Source organism: Ornithodoros turicata, chromosome 2 (genome assembly GCF_037126465.1).
Source record: "Ornithodoros turicata isolate Travis chromosome 2, ASM3712646v1, whole genome shotgun sequence".
Taxonomy (NCBI): domain Eukaryota; kingdom Metazoa; phylum Arthropoda; class Arachnida; order Ixodida; family Argasidae; genus Ornithodoros; species Ornithodoros turicata.
The window spans coordinates 147,494,648-147,518,419 of NC_088202.1; the positions used below are offsets into that span (position 1 = coordinate 147,494,648).

General features: G+C 44.1%; 1 protein-coding gene across 1 annotated transcript in view; it reads left to right on the top strand.

Moving 5' to 3' along the window:
* The first annotated feature begins 3,003 nt into the window (after window positions 1–3,003).
* LOC135385132 (tight junction protein ZO-1-like) overlaps window positions 3,004–23,772 on the top strand; it is a 51,167-nt gene continuing 30,398 nt past the window's right edge. Inside the window, exons 1-16 of the mRNA XM_064614308.1 lie at window positions 3,004–3,076; window positions 3,664–3,904; window positions 8,006–8,108; window positions 9,441–9,528; window positions 11,307–11,410; window positions 11,938–12,109; window positions 13,542–13,619; window positions 15,785–15,842; window positions 17,192–17,367; window positions 17,432–17,495; window positions 19,321–19,471; window positions 20,057–20,159; window positions 20,639–20,687; window positions 21,651–21,821; window positions 22,570–22,712; window positions 23,292–23,342. Of these exons, the coding sequence (XP_064470378.1) occupies window positions 3,004–3,076; window positions 3,664–3,904; window positions 8,006–8,108; window positions 9,441–9,528; window positions 11,307–11,410; window positions 11,938–12,109; window positions 13,542–13,619; window positions 15,785–15,842; window positions 17,192–17,367; window positions 17,432–17,495; window positions 19,321–19,471; window positions 20,057–20,159; window positions 20,639–20,687; window positions 21,651–21,821; window positions 22,570–22,712; window positions 23,292–23,342 (1,825 nt within the window). The remainder of the gene's footprint in view (window positions 3,077–3,663; window positions 3,905–8,005; window positions 8,109–9,440; window positions 9,529–11,306; window positions 11,411–11,937; window positions 12,110–13,541; window positions 13,620–15,784; window positions 15,843–17,191; window positions 17,368–17,431; window positions 17,496–19,320; window positions 19,472–20,056; window positions 20,160–20,638; window positions 20,688–21,650; window positions 21,822–22,569; window positions 22,713–23,291; window positions 23,343–23,772) is intronic.

Below are 23,772 nucleotides of genomic sequence, written 5' to 3' on the forward strand. Positions count from 1 at the left end.
AAGTCGTCTGCTGCAGTGCATTCCGCCCGTCGCGAACTCTCACGGGAAAAAAGTGCACTTTTGTATCGTGCTTTCTCGGTTTTTAAGGCGGACTTTTTTCATTTGAATTGAATTTGAGCTAGCTTATGCCTTTGAAATCTTCTTGGTTCACATTGTATTCTCGCAAAATGTCGGGAACGAGGGATGTTGAGAACGAAAATGTTTGGGAACGAGGTTAAAAAGTCGTCTGCTGCATTCCATTCCGCCCGTCGCGAACTCTCACGGGAAAAAAGTGCACTTTTGTATCGTGCTTTCTCGGTTTTTAAGGCGGACTTTTTTCATTTGAATTAAATATGAGCTAGCTTATGCCTTTGAAATCTTATTGGTTCACATCGTATTCTCGCAAAATGTCGTTCCCCCACCCATATGTGATACGGACATTGCGTGAAATAAATTGTAAAGCTATTCTAAATTGATGTGACATTTTAAAATTCTAATTCTATATTCAATTCTAGAACCATATAGAATTGAAAGTAAAACTGTTAAGTCACATTTAAACTGAAGTGAATGTTGTGCATACAAACGCATACCTAACTTGAACCAAGCTCTAAAAAAAAAATGATGCGTTATTTGAGAGTGAACGAATGAGGTTTGGTCGGCAGTCATCTCATGCAAACCGCAAACCCAGGTGCACCATCGTCTCCATGGTCTTGATAAATTTGAACTGCTGGCCGTACTTCAACATGGACTGGGGAGATTGTTCTGGGAAGAACACCTGCTATGAGATGCTGGATGCTATGAGATAAACACTTGCATGTTTATGACATCACCTCACTTTCTGCAAAAACGTAACTTACTTTTGCCAGTTCCATGAAAAATTTAAAACTCATAAGCAGTGATGGCTAGTAGTTAACTACATGTAGTTAAACTACTAGTTAAACTACCTGATTGTAGTTAAAAAGTAGTTATCAACTACTTGCAGAAATGTAGTGTGCAACTACTAGTTAAACTACTATTTCGAGTAGTTAACTACAGTAGTTAGGTTACTGCAGGCGCCAACTACTTCCGATTTTGCCGCAAGCTTTACGGCACGATTGTGCTTACCTTGATTGATGATTGATTACCTTGATACATTGATTATTTGATGAGAACGGAGGTGCAGAGCAATTGTGCCGTGCATGTGTACTAAATTTTCGCTTTTATCACTGCTTGTGGTTCATATTTAGGTGTCCAAGAACAGTATAGAATGGGATTGGTGTCGATGGACAACGTTAAGTAGTTAGAGATGTAGTTAAAATACACTGCAGTAGTTAAAGAAGTAGTTTTAACTACCTCCCCTGAAAAGTAGTTGAACTACTAGTTAAACTACTGCATCACAAAGTAGTTAGTAGTTATAGTTAAACTACTGTAGAAGTAGTTACTGGCCATCACTGCTCATAAGGTTACCTAATGGCACTTATATTTCACATATTAAGGCGGAATCGCTTCTTCAGAAATCTATGGGCGATTTTGGTTCGCACACGTGAACGCTCTAAACGATCATCATAACATTGGTACTGCGTGTTCTCTTAGCTTTTTTCTCGTCAATGACATATTTTTAGAGGACAAGGTCGAGCTGTTGATTTTTAAAAAATTAAAGTTTGGTGCGTCTCGAACATGCGCTGCCATCTCGATAGAGCGTCGCACGCTAAAATATTTGCGAATTCGGGCTCAATACAAATCGACGGATAGTCCTGGAATTCTATGAAATCTGTCTTTGACGAGGGTAATACAATGAGAACACTCCCGTTCTTCTGTTTTGATGATATTTTACGCTGTTTCTGAGCGCTGTGGAAACAACCTTTCTCTATTGTCTCGCGATTCCCCCTTAAAGGAGTACAGAGGGCCATCCAAAAAAATTTCAGATTAAGACATCTGATGAAAGTGTGTGTGTCATTATACCGAATAGCGCGAAAGGTTTTGATGTGCGCAATTTGTTTCCCCGAAAAAAACTCACATAAACATAGCTCCGCGCCTTCACCCTTAACTCGCCACTCCAGCTATAACGAGGATGAGGAGGTATGATGGCACGTCACCGATGACGGCATAAGGAGACTCGTTCTGGTTTGCCGGTCAGTGGGGGTCAGCGCATTGTCCCTTTGCCGCCGTAAACCTGTTTTGCCAGTTTTCCCGGAGAATTGGGGATAGAAGGAGCGGTCGAAGCATTACCGAGCAAGGAGAAAGGCTTTATCAGAACCCCGAACAGCGGAGTAGCAGACGACAGCGGAGTAGCAGACAACATTTCTCTAGGCCAATCAGCGAGCGTTCTCCTTATAGCGTCAGCGCGAGGTTCCAGGCAGATCACAGGCTGGTACTGCTCTTCACCACCGTTGCGCACGGTCGCTTTTTGCGGCGTATTTCAAATACAATTTCCGCGATAATTATGACTCTGTGGTGTAAATTACTTCGCATGGTGCATTTAACTGACCTACTTAACAGTTTTATAGGAAGAAAACTGGGTGTTAAAAATGACTTCTGTGCTACTTTAAAGTACCAGTACCTTATTGCTTTTTTTTTTCCAATTGCAGGGCGGAGAACGGGTCCGATGGGAATACCACAACGTCACACTAGCGAGGGTGAGTGCTCTCTCTACTCTGCCTGTATTTGTGGCACACAGTGATTCATGCAGGGATTCCAGAGCCTTGGAGTGTGTGGCACAAAATTGTGGTTTGTGTCAACGGTGCGTGTTCCTTTTCGTGGTATAGTGTAGTCTTTCAAATACAGCCCACACCAAGTAGTCGTACTACCGTTGGGCAAGCAGGTGTTAAATCTCGCAATGGCAGATTTTTGTAAATTATGTGACTGGTCGGTACAAATCGCAATTACAATCGTGCAACGCGAATTTGAGCGGTTGGCTGTTGTGTGTGGACGTTGACACTTTTTATTGTCGACATAGTACGCACGACTGCTTTAGAGTGACGAGTACTGCCTCGTGCCTCTGTGAAGTGAGCGGTGATTTGTGGAGCCGGGATTGGTGGGACAAAAATGTTACTAAAATCGGGACCAAAGCGGGACAGGAAACGCCGAAAAATCACTTTTCAGGACAACCTATCTCCGAGTATGTCAAAACTGCGTTTATTAGCTTTAGGTTATTTCAACTTGTTTTGCATCACCAAAACCGGGGGTTTCGCGATACGGCCACAGTGATGTTTCAGCTCCTTTCCGTGAGATGGCGAAGCAGTCGAGTGCGGTGTTGGCAGACGACATCGAACATGTGGAACTGAATGCAGACGACAGTCAAACTCCTTTACGACGAAACTCAGGGGACAGCAAAAAAAATTCGCAGTAAAGGTATTTTCGTTAAAAAGGATGTCCATTATTGGACCCATAGGGCTCCAGCGGGACCGCAAAAAAATTTGCTGTAGTGGTATTTTCGTTAAAAGGGTGTTCGCTATAAAGGAGTTTGACTGTAGTTTTCTGCGACATCGCTTTCGACCGTGTCGCTATCTGAGGAAAGTAGCTGGAACACAGGTATAGCCGATTAGGCAGCGGCATTTTTTTTTAATTTTCACGATTTATCCGCAGAGGAACGGACCAAATGGCAGTATCGACATAAAATTTTTGGGGCATAATACGTCCTCTAACATCTGCTTTAGCTTTCCGACACTGTTCTTATTTGTTTTATCTTCCTTACAAACCCCGAAGTTTATCTTGGCGAACCCTGTACATCTAATACCTTTTTCGTTTTTGTTCTTCACCTTCGGCGGCCCTCATTAACGACGACCTTACTCGACTTTAACCCCTCGAAATCGGACGCGCAGGTTCCTGGCTACGGCTTCGGCATTGCAGTGAGTGGCGGCCGCGACAACCCTCACTTTGTGAACGGCGAGCCCTCCATAGCCATCTCCGACGTGCTCAAGGCGGGTCCTGCCGAAGGAAAGCTCACGTGAGTTGCTTGGTACTTTCTTTCAGGTCTATCATTGTTTGGGAAACCCTTCTTGCACAAACATTGCGGAACAGAAGTAAATGCTCGTGAATCATTGTCTCCACGCTGCCGCAACTAACACTGTATGTAGGACCCGACTTTTTAGGGTTAAACCCGTATCCGCCCGATATTCACCCCCCGAACGAAATCTGTAAAATTCGGGTTTAACCCGAATCTACCCGAAAACATCCGGGTCGCGTGGCACACTCATAAAGCGCGCATTAAAATAAAGTTTGATAACATTGCTAAACATTAGTTCCATGTTGAGACAAATTTTTATTAAGCAAAAAAAAAAAATCACCCGAATACAGCCGAATTCCTGACGACAGAATATGCCGTAACGGGATTTAACCCGAATACACCCGAATTTTCGAACGAAAAATATCACCCGATATTTGCCCCCCCGAATTTGGCCAAAAATAAAACCCGAAAAAGTCAGGCCCTATGTATAAGTAGGTTTCTTCGTTTTCGGGTTTTATGATTTTTTTCGAATTCGAGGGGGAAAAATCGGGTGCTATTTACGCGCGAGAATTCGGGGAGAAAAATCGGGCGCTACGATCCCTGTTTGATGTGCCACCAGGGAATTTTCGGGTGAAACGAAAAGGCATACGAAACACAGCCACTGCTGTGACGCTGGGAGAGGAAACAAGAATCTTTATACAGTGAACCCTCGTTAATATGACCACCTCCGTTCCTGCAGATTTTGGTCATAAAGCGAATTGTCACAATAACGAGAAAGCGGTCCAGCGGGGACCAGAGGGCATGCACGGCAGAACAAAACGTACGCATGATGCTGTACAACAATTTATTATTTAATAAAAAAGTCTGTCAGCAATGACTGCTTGGAGTAGCCTGCAGTGATCAGCTTCTCTAACTGTACGAGAGTATTATCGATCACGCAAACGTTATTAATGTCATTGTGTTGCTCAAAAAACGATAAGGAAACCTTCAGTGCTTCACTGCTTTAGCAATCCGAGAAGAGGTACGAGTAATCTCGAGGTCAACAACGCCTCGAGTCGCCCTAATCCTTTGCGCCCCACTTTAACCGTGTCACTTTGTTCCTGAGAAACTTAAAGCAGCCACTCAAAGGGGTGCGTGATGCGGTCATAATAACGGGAGGATAATACGTGCCTTTGACCCTAGCCGTGCCCCAAAATCTCGGTCGTAGTCCGATAAGCGGAACGTCATGTTAACGGGAAGGATTTACATGGGGAAAAAAAACCGTTCCCCAGGAATTCGGTCATAAAGCATGAATGTCAGATTAACGGGGGTCATAATAACGAGGGTTCACTGTATTTCCGCTCGGAACTGGGGCGGTGAATCGCCGCGGTATTCAAACACCTGCCCGCGAGCTCCACAAAAGCTCATCTTTGACCCCTGCAGGAGGGGGTCATAAAAGAAAGGACAAATAGGTTGTCACAAATAGCTCCCTTTGCTGATATTACGATTCACTTTTCGGACAGTCTACCGGGAACGACAAGTTGAAGGACCGCGAGGATTTCGGGTAGATCTCGGGTTTTGATTGATTGATTGATTGATTGATTTTATTTAAAGTGCCCACAAACAGCCGTGGCCTTTAGTGTGGTGCACGAAACACAATACATAGTCTATATACAACAGGGAACTACGGATGCGTAATGCTGGCTAATTAAAGATTCCGAGATAACTAAATTAAGAGAAAGATATACTATCGAAATGTCGCACGATCAGAACCATAGTCATTATGCACTTTCAGTAACCGAGACAAAGGAGAAGCAACGTTTGAATGACTAATGTAGAACAAATTTCGTGCCCTTGTTCTTGTTGTACACAGAAAATTAACGGATGGTAACAACATGGGACAGTCGATTTCACCGTTAATTAGTTTTTCCAAAAATCGCAAATCAATACATCGTCTTCGACACGACAATAACGGAAGTCCTATATACTCAAGAATGCGCTCATAGTCACAGTATAACCTCCTATAACCTCCTACCTTTTACCCGAATTATTGAAACCTTGTTCAGGGGGGAACTAGTATCGGGAAAAGATCGGGGTTAACCCGATAACGAAGAACCCTATGTATAAGTAGTAATTTTCGCGAAATTCGCGAGTGCTCTTTTCTTTGCGAATTTAAAGTTCCGCAAAATCGTATTCCAACCGACGACAGAAAAATACGCGAACTAGATATATATATAAGAAATTTTACCCAGGACGCTGAGGCAACTTATGTATGTATGGGGTTTCTTACACTATTACGCTGCATTGAATGCCAATCGTACCCGCTCGATGCGATGACAGGAATGACGGGACACGGGGCAATTTGGCAATGACCCCCGATACCAGCCGAGTGAGGACCCCCTAAGCTCAGCCCTCTCAGTCAGAAGGGCTCGAAGGAAGACAAATGCATACCTGCCAACACTTCCGATTCATCCGGGAGACTCCCGAATTCGGACCGGTTTGTACGATTGTACGGCCGAGAAGCAAATCTCCCGGAAAATGCAGTTTCCCCCTCTCTCATCTCAAACGCCTGCTTTTTCTCTGGGCACACAGACGAAAACGTCAATCCAATACCAGCCCAATTCCCATCGGCATGGCTGCCGCTTCCCGGAGCCTCTGTTTTGCAGAGTTCAGGGGTTCTGGTCATGGTTCTAGTTCTAGCACTTCTAGTTTCCGGGCATTTCCTCCATGTTTTCGGGCGACGAATGTGCCTTTGCACAAGCTGGTTCGACCTTGCGTACCTCGCAAAGAGAACAGACACATCGTTTTGTGTCCTCACGTTCTTTTGAGAAAGTGTCATAGCCTTGTTACAGCTTGGCACCCAGATAGTTTCTTGGAGAGGGCAAAGTCTGGTGCTGCAAAACTTGTGCCCAATGAGCCTGCTGGGGTGAAGTGTGCTCCTGTTACATATGCAAATAAAGGCCACCCAACATCGGCTTTCTCCTACCCCCCCCCCCCCCCCCTCCCTGCTTTTGAAATCTCCCTAATTTGGATGTTCCCAAGTTGGCAGGTATGCCAATGCAACGGGATATTACCCAGTTGTGACGCCTTTTGTTAACTTCTCCCTGGATTTTAAAGGTGAAGGGCCCGTAAGGCGCCCGGTGTAGGGTCATCGCACAAGCGGGCACCGCGAATTTAAGCTTCCGCGAATGATTGCCTGATCCTGGCTACTCACAAATTCGCGAATTATTTAGCCCGCAAATTTAACCACTTATACAGTATTACTTCGGGCTGTAATGTCCCGAACGGTTGACTACAAACTACCTTATTGTAGTTAAAAAGTAGTTATCAACTACTTGCAGAAATGTAGTGGCAACTACTAGTTAAACTACTATTTCGAGTAGTTAACTACAGTAGTTAGGTTACTGCAGGCGCCAACTACTTCCGATTTTGCCGCAAGCTTTGCGGCATTATTGTGCTTCCGACTTTTACCTCGAGCTACTTGTTTGATGAGAACGGAGGTGCAGAGCAATTGTGCCGTGCATGTGTACTAAATCTTCACTTTTATCGCTGCTTGTGATTCATGTTTAGGTGTCCAAGAACACTATAGAATGGGAGCACATGGGAGCAGCATTTAGAGCACATGTTTATTTACCCGATTTTTACCCCCCCAAATTTAGGAAAAAAATATTTCCCGGAAACTTCATGCTAAAAAAATTTGGCACAGACAATAATTTTCGGCCTCCGAATTTTGGAAAAAATATTTCCCGAAAACTTCAGGCTCCAAAAATTCGGCACGGACAATAATTTTCGGCCTCCGAATTTTGGAAAAAATTTTCCCCGAGAACTTTAGGCTCCAAAAATTCGGCACAGACAATAATTTTCGGCCTCCGAATTTTGGAAAAAATATTTCCCGAAAACTTCAGGCTCCAAAAATTCGGCACAGACAATAACCTTCAGCCTCCGAATTTTGGAAAAAATATTTCTCAAAAACTTCAGGCTCTAAAAATTCGGCTCAGACAATAATCTTCGGCCTCCTGTTATGCATCGAGGGCACATTAGCGAAGCATTTGTTTATGATTTCCAATCTATTTTGGGTAATATGCCCCGTCCTCAGTGTTAAGAACATTTTTCAAATTGCAGAATCAACGATCGGGTCGTCAGTGCCAATGGACTGTCGTTGGAAAACGTAGATTATGCCACAGCTGTACAGGTTCTTCGGGAGTGTGGTAACTCAGTCAATCTGGTGAGCGTCTTATTAAAAACACCTCGTAAGACTTTTAATAGTTATGACTGTAAATCATATTCATCATGTGTGATTATGTATAACGTATATCACGTGTATCATATATGTATCATGTATAATGTTACGTATCATTTTTGCTCCCTCGAATAACCCAAGTATGGTGAATACCAGAATAATAACTCTGTCACACGGGCAGTCTCCAATGAGCATTGAAACCAACGACCATTGAAAATGCGCGTAGCGCCATCAAGTGGGTAACGTGTCAACTTCTCGGCGAGCATTGGATCCAATGTTTCCAGATGGGTTGACACATTACAAGCTAGGGAGTGCTACCTGCATTTTCAATGGTCATCGATCTCAATGGTCGTTGAAGATATCATTTTTGCTCCAACAAGTAACCCAAGTATGGTGAATACCAGCGTAATAACTCTGTCACACGGGCAGTCTCCAATGAGCGCTGAAACCAACGACCATTGAAAATGCACGTGGCACCATCAAGTGGGTAACGCATCAACTTCTCAACGAGCATTGGATCCAATGGTTCCTGATAGGTTGACACATTACAAGCTAGGGAGTGTTACCTGCATTTTCAATGGTCATAATCTCAATGGTCGTTGAAGATATCATTTTTGCTCCAACAAGTAACCCAAGTATGGTGAATACCAGCTTAATAACTCTGTCGCACGGGCAGTCTCCAATGAGCACTGAAACCAACGACCATTGAAAATGCGCGTAGCGCCATCAAGTGGGTAACGCGTCAACTTCTCAGCGAGCATTGGATCCAATGTTTCCTGATAGGTTGACACATTACAAGCTAGGGAGTGCTACCTGCATTTTCTATGGTCATCGATCTCAATGGTTGTTGAAGACTGCCCGTGTGACAGTGCTCTAACCTAAGCACAGTGACCCTAAAACACATTTTTATTTTTATTTACGATATTGGCTTCCCAAGTGTGTGTCAGTGTCTGTAAAATCACAGAGGTATTGATAAAAATAGTTGTAGTTTTAATGTGGTACATAGTTCTATAGGGTTCCAAGCAACAGTGCTGCATAATTCCATTCATAAATGTTTTTGAGTTACAGTTATGGAATAGCGAATGCGATAACGCTGAACTGCAAGTACAATTGTTAGAAACTGCAAGGTATTCTAAATGTAGTTGCGTTACGTTTCAGTTGGTCGGCGTATTGTGCGTTAAAACTACTTGCTGGAGAGCGCAAAGTACGATAACAGTGACTTTCATTATTAGTGGAACCTTCGTAAAATACTGGTTGTAAAATGCCAACGAAAAGTGCGTAATGAGAAGCGTAATAATAAAGTCTTTTTCACCGCAGGTCATCAAACGTCGAGTCGTGCTGCCATCTGAGGGGGTGGAACCTCAAACTCTCAAGGTCACACTTACAAAAGCAAAAAAGAAAGATGGTAGGAAAAGTTTTGAATTGGATTGGACCGATTGCATCCAAAGCTTTTAAAAAATTTTGGAAGCACTGTCATATAGCATGTACAGTTTGCTGTGTGTGTGTGTGTGTGTTATACCCTGTTACTAGAACCTGTACATTATGTATTCCACAGCTGCCAACAACAGTGCCTTCCATCGGTGAGGAGCGCAAAATGTCACTTAAAGGTGTTGCGACACTTCCTCTGATGCGTTGAAGCGTAATATATATGCATCGTACTCATTATGAGAACACCGTGGGAAAAAAAAAAAAAAAAAAAATTCCTCGCGCTAGATTGGTCAGACGCGCATCTTCCCTCGCTGCTCCTGTGTGACGTCACGGATGTCCCCAAAATGCAAATGTCATTGTACGACATCCCATAGATATCCTATGGATGTCCAGAGCTTGTGAGGACGTCCCTAGGATATTAATGGTTTGCTGGGTCGCTTCTTCGGGGCCGTTTTTCTCCGCACCTGCTCATGTCATGGACCTGAAAACTTGAATATCGGATGATGTCGGATGATAGAATAGTTTTTTCGTATTTATCTGGGAAAGCTGGACACCAATTGTCACAACACCTTTAAGTAGAGATGATGAGATGAGATATGCAGCGTTGCATTACGTGGGAGATTCCAGACGTGGCCAAATGACACAGGGAAGTGAAGGAGAGAGAGTTGTGTATGGTTCTCGAATAACAGTGTTTGTCTGTGAATGTGCTCACTACAGCTGAAGGAGTAGAGCTCTCCCTGGTTTGGTAGACTTAAAGTACGCTCAAAGTACACTAGGGGGCGAACAAGGTCGCGCCCAAAAGCCATGGTCTTAAAGGGCTTACGATGGTCCCTAAAAGGGACGTGACCTTCGGTCCTAGTTTTCTTTCAATGGGAGGCAGCGAACAAGTGCACGTTCGTGGAATCCAGCCCTCTCCTTCCAATCTGTTTCGGTTTCAGTCTGTCTACCAGCGTCATGATGATGTCTCTCTGGTAGGGGTCTATTAAAGGGGAACGAAGGACGAGCCAACGAGGCACAATAAGTGAAAAAAAAAAAAAAAAAATATATATATATATATATATATAGAACAAATAGGTTAATATATCAGACGGCTACGAAGTTGAATAAAAGTGAAATAATAAGACTTGGACTACAGATTACAGGAACGTTAACAAAAACTAATTTATTTAATGGGCAATTTAACACATAGATTAAAAAACGAATGGTCGACGTTTCGACAGTGCCACTGTCGAAACGTCGACCATTCTTTTTTTAATCTATGTGTTAAATTGCCCATTAAGTAAATTAGTTTTTGTTAACGTTCCTGTAATCTGTAGTCCAAGTCTTATTATTTCAGTTATATATATATATATATATATGTATATACTTGGTGAATGGGGTTCGGACGACCGCGAATATATGTATATATGTAAGAGACTGAAAGCATAGCAAAGTGTTGTCAATATGGCGGTAAGAACTGTCGTTCACATAGAAACTCTCGTTCACAGCACTTTTTAGGGGAAGATGCGATGCTCGAGAGCATAGGCGTCTGCATCTCGATGGTCTTTGAGTCTGTCGGGGGAGTTCTGTGGCTCTCCATTGACCCACTCGACACTTGGACCTAAGGTCGTTGTGAAACGTACGCTGTGTGTGGCAGCACACGGTTGGCAGTTGAGTCAACTGAGAAGTGACTCAAAGGACTTTGAGATACCCACGTGACAGGGGTACCAGCATCGCGCCGTGCAAACTCTCACCCGCTGCTTACCCTTTGCGCAGATTATGGCGTCGTTTTAGGCTGCCGCATCTACATCAAGGAAATCAACAACAGGTCCATCGCGGAAAAGGACGGCGGAATTCAGGAAGGAGACGTCGTGCTCAAGGTAACGGGGTCAGGTCAACTCAGGGTCCCTCAAGGTACAGCTCTCGTCAACCTTAGTAATAACACTGGGAAAAAAAAATATGGTCTCGTTTCCAAGCCCGACTACAGCAACCCTTGTGGCCGCAAGGGAACGTTAATTGAACAAAATTATTGCGTCAGTTTAACGCAAAGATCTCGTTCGCTTAATATTCCCCCAGTACCACCAGGGTGTGGCTGCTACGTCGTGCTTGGAATCGAGGCCGAAATTTTTCCAGTGTTATTATTAAGGTTTATTTTAATTATTGATTTTTTATTTATTTATATTTTTATTATGTATTTTTATTATTTATTTATTTTTTATTTTTATTATGTATTTTTATTATTATTTTTTATTATGTATTTTTATTATTTATTTATTTTTTATTTTTATTATCTATTTTTATTTGTTTTTATTTATTTATTATTTATTTATTTATTAAGGTTATTATTATTAAGGAAACTGTACGTCAAAGTGTCAGTTGTGTTGAGGGATCCCCGCACGGTTTGCAGATCAACAACACGACGATAGACGGGATGACGCTGAAAGAGGCACGGAAACTTCTGGAGAGCAGCAAGGAGAGGCTCCAGCTGGTGCTCAGGAGAGAAGGTAGGCCCACCACGGCAGCGGAGCAGACGCGGTGGTCGTCCGGCCACAACTTCGACCTGGCAGCGAACAACAAAGGTTAGTCGCGTGCGTGCGGCGATGTCACAAACTTTTTTTTTTTGTGACCCACGGTTCGACTGCGAGGCGCTGTTTTGCAAAAAAGTTTGGGAGGCGTATAGAGTGCGATATCCAGTGATGGCCAATAACTACTTCCGCAGTAGTTTAACTATAACTACTGACTACTTTGCGACGGAGTAGTTTAACTAGTAGTTCAACTGTTTTTCAGGGGAGGTAGTTAAAACTACTTCTTTAACTGCTGTAATGCATTTTAACTACATCTCTAACTACTTAACGTTGTCCATCAACACCAATCCCATTCTATAGTGTTCTTGGACACCTAAATATGATGAAAGATGAAAGTCACTGAAAAGGTTAGCCAGCTGTAGGGATCGAACCCACATCATCTGGATTGCCGGTCCAGGGCTCTACCAATGAGGCTTGAGGCTTTGTTGTATCTGTCCCTTCTATGTTGTTCCAGCCTCAGAACATCAGTTTATCTCTTGACCTAAATATGAATCGCAAACAGCGATGAAAGTGAAGATTTAATACACATGCACGGCACAATTGCTCTGCACCTCCGTTCTCATCAAACAAGTAGCACAAGGTAAAAGTCGGAATCACAGTCGTGCCGTAAAGCTTGCGGCAAAATCGGAAGTAGTTGGCGCCTGCAGTAACCTAACTACTGTAGTTTACTACTCGAAATAGTAGTTTAACTAGTACTTGCGCACTACATTTCTGCAAGTAGTTGATAACTACTTTTTAACTACAATCAGGTAGTATAACTAGTAGTTTAACTACATGTAGTTTACTACTGGCCATCACTGGCAATATCACCGTCTGCACGGATCTCTGGTGCCGTCAGCAGAAACGTTGGCCAGATTATTTAAACATTTCAACTGCAACAGTAATTCGTTCTCCGAGTCCTTCTTTTGTAACTCCGCCATCAACTGGAATTACCTCCCCACAACCCTAGCACTCATTGTCAAGAACTGTGCCCTTCCGCAGGAAATGCTTACTCTTATATCATGATCACCACCCGCATTGATGCATGTAATGTTTGTTTGTTTTGTATATATTTTTATTTTACATATTCTGTTATTGTATTGTTTGTCGTAAACGCTGCATACACTCTTCAGACATACTTTAATACTGTATAATATATGTGTCTGTATATAGCAAGCTTTCTTAATTATTGTACAAGTTGTACCCCCACCCCATGTAATGTCCGTTTTGATACTTGGGGTACTATTAAAAAGAAAAAAAGACCGCTAACGAGCTGTAATGACTGCACTCACAAGGTTCATCCGTGGCAACATTTGAGTAGCAGTTATAGTGGAATTGCTGAGTGACCCTGAGGATTCTTCGAGGCATTGCTGAGCTTATCTTCTCAAGTATATTCTATAAGTGCAGCGGATAACGGTTTTCTTGCATCTTCCTCGGCACCTTACAGATGGCGGAACAAACTTTGTGCCCTCTCCACGCTCACAGTGGGCCAATCAGAATCTCTACGTTCAGCCGCCGACACGAGGTACGAACAATCTCCTTAACGGGACCACTTTGGGAGGAATCGCTTTCATGATGCAGGGCTCCGTCTCACCTGACTATGCCGAGCCAAGTGCTATTCCGACGCGATTCCATGTTCGATAGTTGCTGGGCACCGAAAAATCTGGCATCGTCGTATTCCCCTCCTTCTCCGTTGCCCGCGCTACCAACCATTCAGACTCTCTGAATCACGACCTTCTAGATCGTAGATCATCATTATTTTAACCCCCACTCCCCTCTGTAACGCCAATGCCCTGGGGGTATTTAATTAAATAAATAAGTAAATAGCGACCACATCATTTTCTCCGTGTGTATGTAATCCCACTCCTTTTTTGGCGTCTAAGACGCTAGAAGTACAGTTGAACCTCTATATAACGAATTTGTAAATGCTGGCTCTTTATTTCGTTAAATCGAGATATTCGTTAAATGGAACACGCCAAGTTAAACAAAGATGGCCGCCGCACTACCAGCGCCGCGCGTACCGCAAAACGTCATTTGTGTTTAAAACAGGTACTAAGGTAAGAAGGGCACAAAATATCAAGCTTTATTCATTACATAACGCTAGGTAACGCGTAATTTGTGCACAATATCGTTCTGAGCATTCATAACCTTCGTAACTCCGGATGACCTCGACTGCTTTCTCCTACGCGATCGCGTATCGAAGTTTCTTGGTTGGTTCACTTGCACTCATGACGTCCGGAAAGAACAACCGTACACCGCCGAAAAGAACGAGAAACGGGTACATGTCACGTAGACGTCTGCGCCGATGGAACCTTGAACGGCAGCGGCATCATGCCCATTTTACCACCGTCAGCATCAGCGGCGCGAACAAAAACAAGTAATGAAAAGGCACAAAACCGCAACGTACTGTCGTCTTCATCAACACAAGCAAATTAGACTTCGCGAGATGTCAGCAATGCGTGTTTTCTTGTCCGAAAACAGGTGCGAAGAGACCCTCGCGCCGGTTTCGAAACAGCGTCGGCGCAACGATTACCGGCGGCGGAGACGCACATGTCGGCACGCTCGTGCCTACAGCACGTGACAACCGAAGTAACCAACGAAAACTCGCGTAAGGACAACAGAGAGGGAAGGTTTCTCCTCCTTTTCTTCGTGGTGAAGGGGAAAGACACGCGCAGAAGAGCCCAGAGATTTCGTTAAATAGAGGTGACCAAACGAATGTATTTCGTTAAATCGAATGCAAAAATACATTGACGTCTATAGGGATGCGTTCGTGCAACGGAAATTTTTCGTTAAACAGAGGATTTCGTTAAATCGACGTTCGTTATTGAGAGGTTCAACTGTATAAATAAATAAAATAAATAAATAAATCATATGGACCCCTTCCCTCCGCCGCATTTGGAAGCTAGCGGTGGCGCTACTTGTCGGCCCAATTATTGCTTCCTCAATTTCTACAGTACTCTGTACTTTAGCTTACCTTAGTACATTTTTGTACAAGCAGTGGATGTCCCGCGAGCGATACTTCTCTCTGAAGTTGATTATCATCATCATCCTACGCGTTTTCGCATGAGCTGTCGCCGTCGTCTGCTACGGTAGTCGTGCCTCCGCTTCCGAGCATTCAAAGTTCAAATTCCCATCGCCCAATCGCGATGTACGCCTCGCGGGCCGACGAGTAGCGCCCCCTAGCAGATCATGCGGACGGGCTCCTCATAAGTAGGGCCTGACTTTTTAGGGTTAAACCCGTATCCGCCCGATATTTCCCCCCGAACGAAATCTGTAAAATTCGGGTTTAACCCGAATCTACCCGAAAACATCCGGGTCGCGTGGCACACTCATAAGCGTGCATTAAAGTAAAGTTTGATAACATTGCTAAACATTAGTTCCATGTTAAGACAAATTTCTATTAAACAAAAAAAAAATCACCCGAATACACCCGAATTCCTGACGACAGAATATGCCGTAACGGGATTTAACCCGAATACACCCGAATTTTCAAATGAAAAATATCGCCCGATATTTACCCCCCGAATTTGGCCAAAAATAAAACCCGAAAAAGTCAGGCCCTAAATATAGGTAGCCTACAAGATTACGGACAGCGCATTAAATGCAATGTCACTATAGATGGTTTGCAAACCCCTTTAATTAACCTCAAGTCAAAGTGCTGAGAGTGTATCTCTAAAATGTTTTCCGCAGGCGACTTCAGGCCACCACCTCCACCAGAAAGGTCGGACGAAAAAAGCAATCTCTCCAGGTATGAACATATCTGAACATATCAAAACTGCTCCTCTAAGTTTTGTATGACAGTCACATCATTGTTGTGAGACGAGGATGACTCCAATAAAGGCACGGTGCTTGCACTGGGAGATCAGTTCTAAAGGGAAACAGAATTTCATTCAGTTGTGACTAGAACTTGTGTCTGTGTGTAACATAAACAGGAAACCAAAACATTCCCGTCAATCCAACAGGTCACCCAGGACAAGGTGGCTTTCTGAGGGAGAACTAAAATGCGCGGTTCAAATTCTCGGCATTGATGACCAGAGCATTGTACACCACTTTTTACAATAGCCAGTACACTAGGCTTTTGCGGAGCATAAACTCGTAGAGGATATTGCTAAGGCCCTGGGTTTTCTGCTGCGGCAAATTCAAAATTCTTGGATTGGTACTTCGAGTGATACTTCGAGTATACTTAGAGTGATTGATATTCAAATTCGAGAACTCGAATATCCGCGCACCCCTAGAAACAAGGGGTTCCACAGAATTTGGTGCCAAATGAAGGATTCCGCAATTAATTCCGAATTCCGCGAAATTTCGAATCGCGGAATCGCGGAAAACAGAGGTCCTCAGATATTGCAGTTGAACCAGGGCGGTTCCTTTGACGGTAACCGGAGTTTGACTAAAAGCACAGTTGCACAAAATGGTTGCACGAAATTCACAAATTAACTGAACCCAATACTAATACGATTGAAACATTTATTTAATAAAGTACACGATGTTTGTGACATCTCTTTATCTCAAACGTTAAAAAAAATTTCAAAATGCTGTTAACCAGTTTTTGCTAATTAAGTTCATGTCGTTGCGAATGTCTATTTTTTATTATTTGTCTTTGCACCATTATGAAGGCTCTAGGGCCGTTTAATAGGCATATATAATTAGGGCCTGACTTTTTAGGGTTAAACCCGTATCCGCCCGATATTTACCCCCCGAACAAAATCTGTAAAATCCAGGTTTAACCCGAATCTACCCGAAAACATCCGGGTCGCGTGGCACACTCATAAGCGTGCATTAAAATAAAGTTTGATAACATTGCTAAACATTAGTTCCATGTTAACACAAATTTTTATTAAACAAAAAAAATCACCCGAATACACCCGAATTCCTGACGACAGAATATGCCGTAACGGGAGTTAACCCGAATACACCCGAATTTTCGAACGAAAAATATCACCCGATATTTACCCCCCGAATTTGGCCAAAAATAAAACCCGAAAAAGTCAGGCCATATATATAATATATGAAATAAAAAGGAAATGAAGCAGTGTTTTACCACATTAGAAACGTTAATTCACAAAGGGGGTTGACTTTGACGTGACTACGCTTCAGGTCCCAAACAGGTCGTAACCGTGGACCAATAATGGACATCTCTCTGAGTCAGTTGGATCAGCCAGCCGGCACCATGGGTCAGGACCCCGACGCGCCTCCCAGGCCCCCACCTCCCAGAGTCAATGGTGAACCTTTCACTTCTTCACCTGAACCACGACTTCACCTGAACCCTTCAGGTGAAGTCAACCTTTGAACAATGTGCACCGCGTCGTTCCCTACATCAAACTGCGTATGTTACAGAATACGGTTCGAGACGGGAAAAATTTGATGACGATCCACTGTCCAGGAGAAGTAAAGCAACAGCGTGAGTATGACATCTAGGTCTGTGTGATTGTGCAGTCTGAATATATGCCTCGGTCGTACCCCTACATGATGTGACTAGAGATGCGAAGTCCTGGAAAAAAAATGAAAATTTTGGGGGAAAAAACGAGTTCTTTTCGATTTTTCCTCATCTCCGGAAAAATAGCCCAAAATTTCCAGGCGACAAAATTCAGAAATATAAATTTCCGTGCCTTCGAAGCATTCCAACCCGCCAACAGTGCCTTAGGTGCCTCTGATCCGCCGACAACCACCAACTTAGAACTCCGTCTGGCTGCTCCAAGCGATCGCCATCGCGTTCACACAGTGCCAGAATTCTGGTCTGAGTGGACGGGTTGTTCCAATTACCTATCGCTGAGTAGACGGCAGTCTCATAGGATGCCCTGCTCCGCATTTATGCCTAGAGGGTGAATACTACTAAAGCTTCTAGCTCATTGTATGCTGTGGTTTGGCCGGCAATGCTTCGACTCGGCAGTAACCGCGTTTTATTCCAATTTTTTTTAAACAAACCTAAAAAAAAAAACTTTTTTTCGACCGATTCAAAATTTCTGGAAATTTTGCATCTCTAGATGTGACTGATGTCATGTTGTAGCAAGGATGTCCTCTTTGATCGCGTAATCTACTCAGTCGGATCATCTCGCGCAGCCACTCGTATTGCGCAAAGAACAAGAAGTAGCGCCTGGCGCCAGAGTGATGAATGACAAATGCAACAGACATCAAGGAATATTTCGTCCACGGTGGATGTGGGAGAGTCGTGACGTTCGATTCCGGGGAGATCTTCATGGACATATCAGAATAAATCGCGACAATAAGGCGGAATCACGGCATTCAATTCCGGAGAGATTGTCGCAGATAGCTCGGAATAAATCGCGATTTTGAAGCAGAATCGCGACGTTCGATTTCGGAGGGGTCGCCGCGGATATCTAAGAATAAACCGCGGTGATGAGGCAGAATCGTGACTTTTGATTCCGGGGAGATCGCCATGGATACCTTGGAGCAGAACGGGAGTTAAGTGTGCCTTAAGTGCTGGGTCCCAATTTTCCCCCGTGCATTGAATGTGCGCGGGCAAAAGCTCACTGGACAAAAGCTCACCGGACATAAGCTCACCGGACCTAAGCCCACCTGGGAGCGGACAAAAGCTCACCGGAGAGACAGACCAAGGTTAGGTCAGGAGAGCCTTTTACGTATTTCATACATTGGTGCGGAGAGCTTTTGTCCTGGAACCATATTGAACGCACCCTCTCGATACAGCAAGATTTTTGGGTAAAAAAATGTGCGTCTTATACGTGAGCAGAGTTGGGCGTTTGTCCTCACTAGCCTCGCCCTCACCTCAATTTTCTGGGAGAAAAATTTTCCTCACCTCACCTCAGTTTTTTTATTGAAAATTTTTCCTCACTTCACCTCACCTCGGAGGAATTTTTTAGACTTTTCCTCACCTCACCTCAAAAACTTTTTGAAAATTTTCCTCACCTCACCTCAAACATAACCAGAAAAACTGGCCCTCACCTCACCTCACGCACGCCCTCGTGAGGGTGCCCACCTCTGTACGCGAGTAAATACGGTAGCCGTTTCTCACTTCACCTCACCTCAAAGGAATTTTTTAGACTTTTCCGCACCTCACCTCAAAAACGTTTTGAAGATGAAGATTTTCCTCACCTCACCTCAATTTTTTTGAAAATTTTCCTCACCTCACCTCAAACATAACCAGAAAAACTGGCCCTCACCTCACCTCACGCACACCCTCGTGAGGGTGCCCACCTCAGGTACGCGAGTAAATAACGGTAGCCTAAATTTACTTAATGACATTACAGGCAGGAGCCTCGGTACATAACTTTCCAGAAAGAGGGCAGCGTCGGCATTCGACTGACGGGGGGGAACCAGACGGGGATCTTTGTGACGGCCGTGCAGCCCGGAAGTCCCGCGTCGCTGCAGGGGTTGCAGCCCGGGGATAAAATCCTCAAGGTACGTGCGGTTACGCAGGCAGGTGGCGCCGTTAACCGTATCTCACCAGAGCCATTTATAGGGAGAGTTTGGTCATACTTTGATCTTTTGCCGCCTCATGGGAGGAGCTTATTGTCGACGTCGGAGTCTTCGTTGCGCCGCCCAAAAAGCCTGAATCCGAGCGGAATCCGCGTATCAGCCATCTAGTCCGCGCCATATTGATGCTGTCCACCAGCTGGTCGACTCTTTCGTGGCCGTGTTCAATGCAGTCTACAGGAATAATCGGCTTATGACCCACTGGCGCCAGTGATAAGTGGGGCTTTGTTGCCAAACAAAGAGTTCAAGGTTCGAAAGGCTTTCGAAGCAAGAAGTACGCACGTGTCTTCCCTCCTTGGATTGTAAACAACGATCAGCATCAATATGGCGTCTGCGACCTGTTGACGGCTGGATAACAATAGAGAACGGCGAGGGAGGTCGTTCAGCCGTGACGTCGCATGACGCGCTTTCAGTTAGGCTCCTCCCAATGGCCAAACTCTCTCTGTAAACGGCTCTGTATCTCACGGCAGCGTTATTTTGTTACCTGTCGTCGACGTTTTTCGGTTGCAGGTCAACAACATGGACATGAGAGGCGTCACGCGGGAAGAAGCGGTGCTGCTCTTGCTCAACCTTCAGGAGCAGGTACAGCTTGTGGCCCAACACTGCCGAGACGGTAGGTGGTTACTGGAGATGTATTGGTGTTCCAGAATGTGAACGTGCGTTTCCTTCCCAATAGTGCAGCGACGAAAAAGGCCCAAAATGAACTTCCGTATTTGCGCGCATAGTTTGCACACTTTTTCCCTCCAATTAAATCCGACACAAGTCGTGGGAAAAGTACCCGGAAGATAAATACAGTTCGCCGCATCTTTTTCGTGCAAGTAGATGTTTTTACAGGAATTAATAGCTTGTTAGATGAACCACCCCGTGTAAACCTGCCGGGCGTGTTCAGGTAAGGAAGGGCTTCGTGGCTGCAGCTTAGTCGGGGCCTGACCCCTAATAAGTGCTGCAGACCGCATATTTTCGTCGTAGGCTCGCGCGGAACATGCCCTCAATATCGTTGGTTGATTTTAATCTGTGGGGTATCCTGAAATGGGAGTTTTCTGTAACAAAAACGATGTTATTTGAATGTCACAATTTCTTTTGCTGTTTCAGAATATGATGAGATAGTCACAAATCAGAAGGGGGATTCTTTCTACATAAGGTGAGCAACACGATGCTGATAAGAACCTTTGTTTCTTCGCATATTCAGGGTGTCTAACATCGTGTGTCAAAAATTAACACTTGCAAGCAAAGAGGCGACATTTAACGCGGCTCAAGACCTTGTTTCATTTATTTTTCTTGGCCTTTTTTTTTTCTCTCTGATTTTTAAGTCTTCTGTACTACGCATACTTTTTTCTGGACACTGCCAAGTGCAGAAAATCATGTGACTACTGTAGTCCTTGTAGTCCTTTTCATCTCCCTCTAGTGTGCACCTCTTAGCTACGTTTAGAGCCTGAAGTTTTTTGGGTCTAACTCGATTTTTCCCCGAATTTGCGCCCCGAATTTAACGTTGCCTCTTTGGGGTGAAACCCGATTTTTTACCCGGCAAATTGCCCTCCCTGAGACGTCTGTAGGAATGCACACTAATTTGTTTGACGAATTTGGAGCACACGTTGATTTGCCCAGTTTTTTTACCTCTCGAATTTAAAAAAAAAAGATTTCCCCAAAACTTCAGGCTCTAGCTATGTTGTATCGCTGGCTACTGCCCCACACTGCAAGTTTAGTTTAATTCCATGTTTTGTTGAGGAATACATGAGAAATGACATGATTCCCTGACAGTTTGTGTGAAACACCTCGTATCCAACTTAACCTGCAGCCCAAGCAGCACAACATCTCGGCCCAATATTGGAAAATACTGGGCAATTATTGGCCCAATCTTGGACCAGTTGGCTAATATTGTCAATACTTGCCAATTGTTGGTCCAGTCTTGGTCCAAATCTTGGTCCAATATTGAGCCGACATTGCTAATATTGGACCAATATTGTCAATACTTGCCAGTTGTTGGTCCAGTATTGGGCCGACATTGCCAATATTGGGCCAGGTTGTTGTGCTGCTTGGGAGGGGAGTTGTTGCCTCAGTTACGTCACAAGTGGACTTTAGTTTACCCTCGGCGCTGTCCTTTCAGGACGCATTTCAGTTACGATGCGGCAGGAAAAGGAGAACTGGCCTTCCACGTTGGGGATGTATTTCACGTCGTGGACACATTACACAACGGCACCGTGGGATCTTGGCTCGTGTTTCGACTTGGACGAAATAACCAGGAAATTCAGAAGGGTGTCATCCCGAACAGGACGAGGTAATTAGCGCCCGTGATGATCGTTTTTTCGGCCGTGGACGGTTTCAGGAAATCCCGGTGCTCCTTTCACGTGCATTGCATCCTGGGTACTTACTGTTATGGGGCAATGGCCTTTCACGTTTCGTTTTTCGGTTACCTTGACGTGTCGTGGATAATGTGCCAAGAGAAGGGAAATCGAAAAAGTTTGGTGACCTCCTCCTTCTTTCAGATACGCAAGTTCCCGTGGTTCAAAGTAGAACTAAGCACTCTGGCTTAGTGTGGAGCTTTGTGTCGCTTTGAACTATGGGAACTTGCTCATCAGAAAGGAAAAGGAGGTCTCAAAACTGTTTCGATTTTTCATCCCTCGGCCCGTTGTTCGTGTCAAGGTCAGTGAAAATGAAACTTGATGGACATTTTTCTCTTCCTCATCACAGTAATATCCCCTCGAAAAATGCTATGTCTTGAAAACATGCTAACTTGTGACACAAGTTACTGCATGTGGCAAACAAAAGTGAGTTAGTTTTTTTGTTCCGAGTGTCAGTGAACAAATTTTCATGTCAATAAATGTATAAAAGTCAACTGTGTATTTGAGTTCGCTTAACTCAAAAGCCTGCCTCATTCAAAGTTTCTTGAGGACAGAACGACTTCGACTTGACGAGGGTTTACTTAGTAAAGATCTTCAACACTCCGAGCTTACTCTGCCACTCTAAAGTGGTTCTACTGTGTCTACTTCATAGACCAGCGAAAAATGTTCTCCAATCACATGCAGAGCTGAAGAACTGGCCCAGGAGCAGCACACGTTGGCGAAAAAGGAAGCCGCAGCTGCGGAGAGCCGCGGGTCTTTTTTCAAACGTAGGAGCGCACGTCGTTCAAAGTCTCTCTGCAAGGACAACTGGGAAGAAGCTGTCTTTGGTATGAATGCTGCATTTCTTTTCCTCTTTAAGGGGACGCCCCAACACAAAATGTAGATGTGTGCCTCATAGATATGCCTGTCGTCGCGTCGTACCGTTCGGGTCACTGAAACCCTCTTGGGGTGAATTATTGTAGTTCTTTATTAAGAAAATTACCATACAATGTGACGTGGTTATGCATAGAGCCTCGTGTCCTAACCCAAGCAGCACAACATCTTGGCCCAATATTGGTCCAGTATTCGCAATACGGGCCCAATGTTGGACCAATATTGGCCCGCTATTGGCAATATTGGACCAATATTCTAAATATTGGACCAATATTGGCCCTCTATTGGCAATATTGGACCAATATTCTAAATACCGGCCCAATATTGAACCAATATTGGGCCAAGATGTTGTGCTGCTTGGGAAGCTACCCGTAAAGCCCCGTTGTCTAAAGTTGCCTCTGCAAAAATTGGAATTATGGTCGGTTGAATCATTCACCGAGTCCAGATGCTCATGGTTATGTCTGCATGAGAGTTGTAGTGCTACAAATGTTATGATGAGGTTTATAGACGCATAAAACCTCCGTTTCCTTCAGCAGATGGGATGTCCAAGTTTCCAGCTTACGAAAGAGTCACCCTCAGGCACCGTAAGTGTTCTTTTCTTCTGTTTTGCCAGTTCTAACCGATGTTTCCTGGGCCATTCGAGTTTGGCCAAATTCACTTCTGCACACTGCACACATTGAATTATTAGTATTCTACTGTGTTTCATTACCCTTTTGTAACTTTTTAGTGCACAAAGAAAATTTGATTTGGCTCTGTGCAGCTCTCTCCAGGCATCGCTATTCTTCCGTTTCCTTTCGTTGCTTCACATTATCAGTGCTTATAAGGCATCGACTGATCGGGTTCGACTGGCGAAAATGTCACAGATCGATTGAAACCCCTACATAATTCTTGATTTACCTTATGAAGTGCAGGTTCTACACAAAAGCTTTTGTCAGTAAGCAGTTGTGAGAGCTTCAATGCATGTACGTCATTGTGCTTCTGCGTCCTGGATGCTCATTGATTTACCTCTGCTAA